This window comes from Zonotrichia leucophrys, chromosome 29 (assembly GCF_028769735.1).
Source record: "Zonotrichia leucophrys gambelii isolate GWCS_2022_RI chromosome 29, RI_Zleu_2.0, whole genome shotgun sequence".
NCBI lineage: Eukaryota > Metazoa > Chordata > Aves > Passeriformes > Passerellidae > Zonotrichia > Zonotrichia leucophrys.
This window is the reverse complement of record NC_088198.1, coordinates 192490-203566: the sequence shown is the minus strand read 5'-3', so window position 1 is coordinate 203566 and position 11077 is coordinate 192490. Positions and strand designations below refer to the sequence as shown.

General features: G+C 52.4%; 1 protein-coding gene across 1 annotated transcript; it reads right to left on the bottom strand.

Annotated features, from left to right (window-relative positions):
- Positions 1-3781: 3781 nt before the first annotated feature.
- Positions 3782-7736, bottom strand: LOC135459253 (keratin, type II cytoskeletal 5-like). The gene is made up of 7 exons (XM_064735030.1): positions 7508-7736; positions 6580-6797; positions 5461-5521; positions 4976-5071; positions 4720-4884; positions 4377-4502; positions 3782-4006 (listed from the first exon to the last, which is right to left on the bottom strand). The coding sequence occupies exons 1-7, from the start codon at positions 7682-7684 to the stop codon at positions 3782-3784; spliced, it is 1068 nt and encodes a 355-aa protein (XP_064591100.1). The 5' UTR covers positions 7685-7736.
- Positions 7737-11077: the final 3341 nt, after the last annotated feature.

The following is an 11077-nucleotide window of genomic DNA, read 5'->3' as shown; positions in this document are numbered from 1 at the left end:
CCCAGACACCCATTTCCAAAAGTGCCTTGGGACCCGGATATGCAGCTAAACTGGCATTTCCACTGGAAAACATGACATTCCCTGTGTTTATCCCACCTCCAGGACCCGTGTGGGTCTGGAAGGACTCAAGGAGATGGATTAGGGGGGTAGATAAGGCTAAGAAAAATCAGGTAATCATAGAATTGTTAAGACTGGAAAAGACTTTCAAGATCTTCAAGCCTTACTTTTGAAAAAATATATAATATCAAAACCTCACTGCAAGAGCAAAGGAAGAGAGGGGTAGTGGGTTGGACAGAGGTTTTTATAGGCAATAAATCAAAAAATTAGACAAGAAATCAATACACAGATAATAAAAATGGGGGCTGGGGCACTGCACAGCCAAGACCCACCATCCTCAGTGTTATCAAACCTCTGGTTACGCTTTCCTGGGGGATTTTTGTTGGGATTTTTTTCTCCTTCTGTGGGCGGGATGACACGATCTGAAAGTTCTCCTGTTCCCAGGGGAAGAGAGTTCCCGAGTCAGCAAACGGCAGAGCCCCGAGCGCCCGTGGAGAGATAACGCAGAGCGTTGAGTCACGGCCCTGGCTCCAGCCAAGCTTAGGAAATCGAACTGGGATTTGGGTATTGATATCACCTCCCGGTTCAGACATGATGGGCAGAGTTGGAATGGCTTGGTGGGAAAAGAGTGGAAAGATCATCCCATCCTACCCCTGTCATGGGCAGGGACTTCTTCCAGCAGACCTCACTGCTCCAAGCCCCATCCAGCCTGGAATTGGGCACTTCCAGGGATGCAGCACGCACAGCTTTTCCAGAAAATCCATTCCAGGCCCTCACCACCCTCACAGGGAGAAATTCCCTATGGATATCCCATCTAATCCTGCCCTCTTCCAGCTGGATGCCATCACCCCTTACCCCACCATTTCAGGTCCTTTCCAAGTCCCTCTACAGCTCTCCTGGAACCCCCATTGCAGGAAAATGACCTTCAGAGGTCACTTCCCACCCAAACTGTTCCATGTTGCTGTGAAAATAAATAGGCCTTGAATAACTGAGAGGAAATCATGAAATCACAGAATCATGGAATGGTTTGGGCTGGAAAGGACCTTAAAGATCATCTTGGTCCATTCCCTGCCATGGGCAGGGACAAACTCTGATGAATCAAATCCTGTTTTCAGACCATGGAAAACATTGTCTCTCCTCCAACCAGAGGCAGAAATTATATCACCTCTGTGTCCAGCCTGGGATAATTTTTCCCTAATTGCTGGTGCAATCCCAGGAACAAAAAGGGAGGGACTTGTAAATATGTTTGTTGTAGCGACAGCCTTTGTGCTCCTGGAGAAGCCCTTTGTCTCTCCTCAGGCAGGAGTCACTGCTGGGAGCGACTTTGGATTGGGGTGACTCCGAGGGATTGGGGTGACTCCGAGGGAAGTCAATGCCTTTTCAACAGCACTTCAGGTCACTTTTACAACTCCCTGAATGTTTAACCACCGCTCAAACCATGTCCCCACCCAAGCAGTGACAAGCCCGTGCTGGCAGCATTGTGACATTCCATTGTGACATTCCGCCTGTCACTGCTGGTACTGGATGTCTTCAGCCTTTACCAGCTCAGAATGGAACATGGGAGAAATGGGATGAGTCACCCCAAGCACAGGCTGTGGTTGGCCAGGGATGTGATTCAAGGTCTCCTGAGCAAGAGGTCAAACGATAGCAGGAGTTTGGGGATCAAAATTTACCCAAATACTCTGCTTTTGGGGAGAGGTGTGGTTTGTTGGAGCAGGGGGGGAAGGTCTCTTCCCATGGTCTCAGTTACCTTTTGGAGATGCCTTAAGAGCAATCCATGGATCCTTGATGAGTGCAGACAGTAGGAAAAGCTGCAGGGCTGGGTCCAAAATAATGTACACCAAGGAATTAACTCCAAATTATTTGGAGGGGTGATGACTGTTCTTCCTTCTCCCACACCAACCATGGTAGGATGCTCCTAAAGCGCCTGGAGTGTGCACAGAGTGTCCTGGGAGCTGTGGCACCCCAAGCTGGGGCCACCTTAGAAGACAGGATGGGCAGTTGTGTGGTCAGGCCCAGTGGCCAGGGAGAGGTGGGATAGCTGGGGAACATCCCAAATCGCCTAACTCCAGCATGGAAAGGGTTTAGGAAGAGAAGAAGGAAGGGAAGAGTCTCCTAAAATCTACAGAGTCTGAAAGTCTGCTCAGACCTGGTGAGGACAATGGTGGAACAATCTCTGCCATGTCTGGGGATCCTGCAGGACACATAGGAGGATCCAGGGGCTGCCTCTCTCTCTGCTAGGAGTAGGCTCGTTCCCAGGGCGGTCACCAATGACACCCCCAACTGTGTCACTGTCATTTTGCACCCAATGTCCCTTCAGCCTCCCCGGTGAGACCCTCCTTGTTCTGCAAAACTCACAAACTCCCCACATTTTTGGAGACAGAGGGGCGAGAGGAGACCCTGTTGCCCCTTCACCTGAGTTCCTTTAAATTCAGACTTCAAAGGGCAGGAGAAAGTCAGGAAATGTTTTCAGATCTCATCAGAAGATGAGACTTGTTACAACATGAAACTCTTTGGTTAGGGAGAAAACCACACCAAGTTTCTGCCTCTTATGTTTATTGGGGGATGGCACATGCCAAGGAGAAAGGCTTAAGCAAACACACGTGATTGTTCCCATGGTTCCAAGGAAAAGGTGAACCCTGAGTAAAAATAAACATTTTACAACAGCACGAGTGAAACTTCTGGGGGAGCAAAGTAAAAAGTCAGTTGGGTGAGAAACATCTTCAGCCAAGGCACCAGGAGGAAATTCCTGTTTTGGAGCTCGAGCTGCGGCTGATGAGTGACACTGATTAAAGTTGCACCACGGCTGGATCCAGCACAAGAGCCTGAGAGAAGCCACGGCTCCCCTGCACACTCAGAGCTGCGCTCGGATCCATCCCCGCTCCTGCCTGTGGTCAGGCACCTCTTGCTTGGAGGGTGCTGGGCTCATCCCAGCCAGGTTTGGGGCTCCCAAGAATGGGCAGGTCCCGCTCCCAAAGGAGAGCTGGGCACCTTGATGTCCAGCACAAGGGATTGAGCTGTTCTTGGCTGCTGTTGGGAATCTCAGTCCTTACCAGGTGGTCACTGGGGGGTCATCGTGCAGTTCGCTCCCTTTCTCCTCCGGCTGCCGCGGTCAGGGGGTTGATCTCTTTCCTATGCCCTCCTGGTGGGGCCACTGTTCTTCAGGATGGAGCCAGATCCCCCCACCACCACCGAGTTAGATCCCCCACCCAGGGAGCAAAATCCACCCCCAGAACCAAATCCACCCCCACCCAGGCTGAAGCATAAACCAGCACCGCCCGTGTTGCAGCTGCCTTTCCCGCTTCCAAAGCCAATTCCTCCTCCTCCAAGGCACAGTCCGCTGCCATATCCACCTCCCACGGAGCTGCTGCCGCCCACCACGGCTGCAGAGAGGAACAAAAGGCACCAGGTTACCTCTGATGCCACAAAGAAGTTTGGGAGCACCAGTCCCAGCCCACCACACTCCTGTGGGGGAACAGTACTTACAGATGCTGACAGAGCTCTGGCATTCTCCAGACATCCTGCAAGGAAATGAGATGGAGTGTCAAATCCAGCCAGAGCATCTGGAGGGGTTCAACTCCATGAAGTCAGGATTGGTCCACTGACACAGCCACAGGACCATGGTCCACGGCTCACAACAACACCATTAATGTTTATGAAGATAATGGTACACATTTTTCCCATTGACTGATCAGGATACACTGGAATTCTTGCTGTATCCCACCTACCTGCACTCCTCGCCCTCCAGCAGCTTCCTGTAGGTCGCAATCTCCACGTCCAGGGCCAGTTTGACGTTCATGAGCTCCTGGTACTCCCGGAGCTGCCGGGCCATGTCAGCCTTGGCTTTCTGCAGGGCTGTCTCCAGCTCGGCCAGTTTATCCCTGGCATCCTTGAGAGCCACCTCCCCGCGCTGCTCTGCATCCGCAATCGACGTCTGAATGGTCTCACACTGCAGGGCAAGGCATGGGGGGGATGAGTAGGGTGGGAGCAGCCAGTGAGAGATGCAGCCATAATCCCAGAGCAGAGAAACATGTAATGGTTTGGGTTAGACAGGATCTTAGAGATGATCTGGAGCATGCACAGGAACAACTTCCACTACCTCACGTTGCTCCAAGCCATGTCCTACCTGGCCTCGGACACTTCCATGGATGGAGCATCCATAACTTCTCTGGGCAACATGAGCCAGAGCCACTCAGGCTCAGCTATTCCCAGGTCCCTCCCACGCCCAACAATTCCCACCACACTTTTTTCCCTTCGGGGAAGTTTCAAAAGGCACGACCAAGAGGTCCTCCCCATTGCTCCAAAAACATAACCCCTACCTGCTTCTTCACACTGTCGATCTCAGCCCGGATCCTCTGGATCATGCGGTTGAGCTCTGAGATCTCGGTCTTGGTGTCCTTGAGGCTGTCTCCATGCTTGCCTGCGGTTGCCTGCAGCTCCTCATACTGGTGGGATGAAGCAGGAGAAGCATGTTGAGTCCATTGTAACGTCACAGCTGCTCCCACATCACCACAGGGAAGCCAAGGAGAGCAAATCTGTGCTGGGTCCACTCTGGATGGGCCAGCAACGCTCCAGATCTTGCCATGGCCTGAGCTGCCACCAGTAGCAGCTCTCCCATCCCCTTGGACACTGGAGAGCCCCAGCAGAGTGTGTGACCCTCACCTTGGATCGGTACCAGGACTCGGCCTCGGCGCGGCTGCGGTTGGCGATCTCCTCGTACTGCGCCTTCACCTCGGCGATGATGCTGTCCAGGTCCAGGCTCCGGTTGTTGTCCATGGACAGCACCACCGAGGTGTCGGACACCGTCTTCTGCATCTGGGCCAGCTCCTGCAGGTGATGCCCAACCCGGATTTAGCCCTTCCAGAGCTTCCTTACGGTGCCACAACTCTCCCCCATCCCAGGGCCCCACAGTACTCACGGCCTCATAAAGACACTTGAGGAAGTTGATCTCATCCGACAGAGAGTCCAGTTTACCCTGGAGTTCCACCTTGGCCATGTAGACTCCATCCACGTCCTGCAGCAGAGATGGGATGAGAAAACCTGCTCAGCACACACCAGTTAATCTAAAATTTCATGGAATCATGGCACAGTCTGGGTTGGAAGGGATTTAAATGCAATTCCACCCCCTTCCATGGACAGGGACACCTTCCACTCTCCCAGGCTGCTCCAAGTCCCTTCCAGCCTGGCCTGGGACACTTCCAAGGGTCAGGCAGCCACAGCTCTCTTGGAAATCCATTCCAGGGCCTCCCCACCCTCACAGGGAAGAATCCTTGTCCAATATCCCATCTATGCTTGTCCTCTGGCAGTGGGAAGCCATTCCCTGTGTCCTGTCACCCCAGGCCATTGTCCAAAGTCCCTCTCCAGCTCTCCTGGAGTCCCTTTAGGTGAAAGCAAGGACTTGACCTTCTTCAGGAGCACAAATTCATTCTCAGCTGCCGTCCTTTTGTTTATCTCTTCCTCGTACCTGTGGATGGGAAGGAGGGAGATGGAATCAGGCTGCTTGTTTTGGCTCCAGCTCAGGCTAATGAACATTGTTGGCCTCAGACTCATAAACCCAGCAAAAATAAATCTGCCATATGGGAGATTTATGGACAGGGAATTGCACTTCGCCTTTCAGGACAAGCCCTGGCTCCTGCACTTCCAGTACCTGGGTGAGGAAAGCCTGGAAAGAGGAATTCTGGCTCTGCTAAAGGGAATCCTGGTGCTTGCAGCCACTCCAAGCTCCTTCTACAAGATCTAAGAACCTTCAGCTCCTCACAGGTATCGTGGAATCTCCTGATTTGGAAGGGACTTACAGGGATCATCGAGTTCAGATCCTGGCCCTGTGCAGGACACCTCAGAATCCCAAATGAACTCAAATTTTCCAGATGCTTGTCTCCATATATAAAGTCAATTTTCACTCAGCAGCCTCTGGTTGATCCCAGGTCTTGTGGATTCCCGTGATTCCCAGACTTCTTTGCCCAATGTTTTTTGTAATTCCTCAAGTGGATTCCTTTCTCCAGTCTTTGTTCTATTTTTTTCAAATTGGACACATTTTATGTTCATATTTACAGACTAAAATAAATTATATATTATAATATCTAACAGCAGGAATTTTTTTTTTTTTTACTTCTTGTCAGCCTTCCACAGAAACCAGAAACCCTCAAATCCTGAATGATATTATGTGAAAGAATCATGAGGAAATCCATAAGGAAATTAGAGCTGGGTTTAGTAACTGATTAATGAATTAAATCACAATGTCATTGATTCTTAAGGAATTCCTTCTTGAAGAAGACAAAGAGTGGAGGATCCTCCTTCAGGAAGAAGCACAATTCAAGCAATATATTGAAAAAATCTGAGAAAAGTTGAGAAATACCTTGAAAAAGCACCACTTTTCATCCAAAGTCACTTTTCCCAAAACATTTTACATTTTCTAACCATCGGGGAAAAAAAGTCAATATTGATAATTATCATCAATATTTCTCCTTTTTTCACTGTTTGAAGTGAGTTTTTCTCTCTGATTATTCACCTCAAGCAACTTACTTTGTCTTGAAGTCCTCCACCATGTCCTGGAAGCTCTTCAGCTCTGTGTCCAGCTGGTGCTTCTCACTGGAGAGACAATCCAGCTGCTTCCTCAGCCCACTGATGTAGGTCTCAAAGAAAGGGTCCAGGTTCCTGCCCCCCGTTCCTGCACCGCCCTGTTCCTGCAGCAGCTTCCACTTGGTCTCCAGGACTCGGTTCTGCTGCTCCAGGAACCGGACCTGAACAGGTGGGGAAAGAGTCAGATTCTCCCTTCAAAACCCCATCTTTTTATTGATTTTTTCCCCCCCCATGTGCTTTCCATATTTTATTCCTGTTTAATGTGTGATAACTCCCCAGTCCTACAGGACAGGTAGGACGGCAGTGAATGGGGCGAGTGGGCAAAAGGGAGTCACATCCCCTTCCCAATTTTGGAGCCTCTAAACAGAAGAAACACAATGAACTTCGTGGCTTCAGCATCTTCTTGTTCAAAATAGCCAAAAAAGTCCCAACACCTTCAAAATAGACCAAAACACCCAAAAAGTCCAATTGTCTCCTTAAAAAAAACCTAAATCACTATGTATGCCATCTTCTCCTTAAAAAGAGTCCAAAACACCCCAAATCCCAACATCTCCATGAAAATATTAAAAAAAAATTGCACCTTCTGCTTTAAAATAGCTCAAGTCACCTAAAGTCACATAATCTTCTTAAAAGAAGCCTAAAGCAGCCAAAATCCCATTAAAAATAGCCCTAAACACCCAAAAACTTTCACCTGCTCCTTCAAAGCAGCCCAATGTTCCCCATAAAATAGCCCTTTTTCCCCTTAAAAACAGCTCTGAACACCTTCAGTTTATGGTGATCTGGGCAACTGCAGCTCTGGGTGCCCCTGGATGAGCATCTCCTGGCCATTCCCACCCTCAAGAGCCCATCCTGGAGTGAAGCCCCTCCAAACCTTGTCAATGAAGGAGGCGAATTTGTCGTTGAGTTTCTTGATCTCCTCCCGCTCCTGTGTCCGAACCTTCTGGATCTCAGGGTCAATCTCGAGATTGAGGGGGGCCAGCAGGCTCTGGTTGATGGTCACCTCCTTGATGCCGCCCGGGGGGCATGGGGGGTAGCCCTGGCCCCCCATCCCACCGTCAAATCCTCCACCAAAGCCACCAAAGCCACTGCCAGGGCCTCCACCAAAGCCCCCTGCACCATAGCCACCCCCAAATCCTGCTCCGGCCCCAAAGCCGAAGCCTCCTTGGCCACCAAAGCCTCTGCAGGCACCCCCAAATCCTCCCAAGGAGGTGCTTTTACTGCCGCCCAGGGAATAGAGGCTCCTGCTGCTGAAGCCACCGGCAGCTCCCCGGCATCCTCCACGGGGCATGGCGCCAAACGTGACCTTGTTCTTGCCCCCGAAGCACACAGAGCTGGAGCTGAACCCCTTGCCAAGAGCGCAGGACTGGCGAGACATGGTGAAGGGTCCCCAAAGTTCTGAGCAAAAAGCAGGCTGGGGCTTGAGAGGCGAGAGAAGCCAAGTCTGTGGGAGCAGCTGCTGGGTGCCCCTTTTTATGGGCACAGGGAGTTGGTCGGTGCCATGGGGGAGTGGAGATGTCACCTTTTGGGGATTGTTTCATTCTCTTCATTGTTTTCAGGTTTGAAAGGACGCCCTCCTCACTTTGGCACAACCATGACCTGCCTGCAAACACTCCCCAGAGTGCAAAGAAAAACAAAAGTATTGTTGGTGTTGGAGGCGAACTCCAACCCAAATTCCCTGGGCCATGGCCAAAGCCCCGTGAACTCTCTGATGTATCACACCCCCGAGGGAAACCCTTGTTTTAGCTAAATCTGTCACTTTCGGCCTGACTCCAGTGGCTGGGTTCACTGAATTCCAACAAAAACCCAGGCTCCCAGGCACACCCTCAGATGCACTCAGTTTCAACCTCCTGCTCCGAGGAGGGGTGCTGTGGGTTGTCCAAAGTGTTTCACAACTGGGAGCATTAGTGTTGGGCAGGGTTCTAAAACTAGTTTTATGTCAATATGTGATTTTAAAACCTTCTTAAACCTTCTGAAGCATTTTGAAGTCATTCTGGATTCCTCTGAGTGACGAGTTGAGCTGGGCGGGACACACTGGGATTTGCAGAGACTGAAATATCCCAACAAATGTGTTGGGCACACCTCAGCAGGATCAAGACTGTTCCCTGACCCACAGCTTTGACAGGGGCTCACATCCCTCCTCTGAGGAACCTTCCAGGGATTTTGTGATGTTTCCTGGGGGTCCCTGTGGATCTCCAGTCCCTCCACAGCACACAGTATTCAGCAAAGCCACTCCCAGCCTACCCCATTGTTAAAACAACACAATTTAATTGCTTAATTGCTTTAAATTTCTATTTAAATTAGGTGTTGAGCTGCGTCCATTGAAGATCCCGGATTATCCCACTGTTAAAACAAATAAAAAGCCTCAAAACTTCCCCCAACCCCACACTGCCAATAAAATCCAGCTCTGGATTATCCCGTCTATTGGGAGGGGTTTGTGGAACCAGTTTCACCTCCAAGACTGTTCACCCCGGCTTTTTTTTCCACTGAAAATATGTAAATCTAGGTGTGGGTGCATGTCCCGGTGTTTCCTCCTGAATCTCACTGGGGATTCCTGAAGCCCCAGAATTTTCAGCCCCAGGGAATTTGCAGTGCAGGGAACGGGGAAGTTGATGCTCCCCTCGAACAATGTGCGTCCTGCATGCCCCAATCCCACCTGGAAACCCCCTCCCACCCTCCGGGGTTCCCCAGCTTTCCAGCTGGAGAAGAGAAGCGGTTTGAACTGGCGGAAGAAGGCGGCGGCTGCTCCTCCTCACCTTACGCAACCGGCAGATCAGCCCCAAAACCGAATGAACCTGTTGGAGCCGGGGCGGAGAGCATTCCTGCCAGGAGTTCCCAGGGTGGCTCCAGCGGCAGCTCCTGGCCCAGCTGCTGCCCTGCGGCCAGCCCAGCACTTGCCCAAGCAGCTGCTGGGCCAGCAAAGCCCTGCCCCACCCTGCCACCAAGGGGTGAAGACACCTCACTGGGACGTGGGATCAGTTCCCAAATCCCTCCTGAACTCTAAGGTGGAGCATCTCAGATGCTCCAGCACTTGCCAGGATAGGAATGCATCAGGAGCAAAGCTGAGGGTCCAAGCTTGGCCACTGTCACCCAACCAGTGCTGGCCACCATCACCCACCCAATTCTGAGCGACATCACCAGCCAACATTGGCCACCATCCACCCACCAGTGTTGGCCACCATCACCCACCTAACACACTGGCACCCATGGAGGGCCATCCCCCACTCAGTGTTGGCCACCATCACCTACCCAAATTGGGCACCATCCTCTGCTCAGTCTTCGCCACCGTCACCCACCCAGCGCCCCAACCTCCCACCTTCCCCGTGTATCCCATGGGACCACCAGCACGGGTGCCCAGCAGTCCCAACCAGGACAATGTGCAGCAGAACCAGAGCTCAAATACAGCTGTTTTCACCCCAGAACCGTGGGGGACTGGGTTCAACTGGGAAAACCTCAGATCCGGAAACTCCTGGCTGCTCCGTTGGCAGCCACCGAGCTGGGAAATTGCAGGGCTGGGAGCAGGAGGGGTGGCGGCTGGAACAACAAGATGGATTCCCGGGAGATCAAAGCAGGTGTTGCAGAAGACGGGCGGCACCTGGCAGTGCCGAGAGCCCCGGGATCCACGGCGGGAGCAGGGCTGGCAGCAGGAGCTCACAGCACCCCCAGTCCCAGCGGTCACAGCCCCCAGGGACGGGCTGGCTCATTGCTGTTGTGGTGCCATTGGGGTCACCTCTCCTGCTGTCCCACTGTCACGGGGGGGATCCCACACCATGCCCAGCCAGAGAGAAAGCTCATCTGAGCCCCAGCGCCGGGAAACAGAGCCCAGGGAAGGAGGATTGGGATCGCTGGGGAGACAGCCCCAGGAAGGAGCACTCGCTTGCAGCCCCCCGTGATCCCCATGAGGGGGTGAGGACCTTTCTGGGGCTCACAGGATGGGGGTGGGACCCAGACAGGGGCAGGGCACACGCTGGGGGTTCCACAGGAACCCACGTGAATATGCCATGGGAATAAAGACCCACTGGATACCCAGGTCCCCCTGTTTCTTCCCACATGTGGGGCAAACAAGGACACCAAAATGGGGTGAATTCAGTGTTAAAAGGGTCGGGACAGGTGCTCAAGGGAGGGGGATCCCGTGTTTTTGAAGGAAAACCATTGGGACTGGGGTGGGGGGTTGAACTCAGTAGGCCCCCAGCTGCAGCATCACCCCATCCCCAAATTCCTGAGGGTGGGAAAGAGGTGGGCTGCCCCCCAGCATCCATCTCTCCCCCACCGTCCCCAGGCCCTGGGGATCCCAAACACAGAACACCCCCTAAAGGGCTGGAGTGCGCCCCAAAGCCCAACCGGGGTCCCAAAAACGAGGCCACACCCCGAGTCACCCCCCCAGGCCCCCTTCCTGGGGTTCCCCAGCTCTGGGGGCACTGCACATCTCCCCCAGTTAAAAAGG

Bases quoted from the DNA above. Each gene is read 5' to 3' on its own strand.
- LOC135459253 (XM_064735030.1), bottom strand. From the start codon at position 7,684: ATGGGGGGCCAGGGCTACCCCCCATGCCCCCCGGGCGGCATCAAGGAG. The intron at 4,503-4,719 runs GTGAGGGTCACA...TCATCCCACCAG, and splicing joins AGTCCTGGTACCGATCCAAG to TATGAGGAGCTGCAGGCAAC. The intron at 4,007-4,376 runs GTAGGGGTTATG...CTTGCCCTGCAG, and splicing joins TCGACAGTGTGAAGAAGCAG to TGTGAGACCATTCAGACGTC.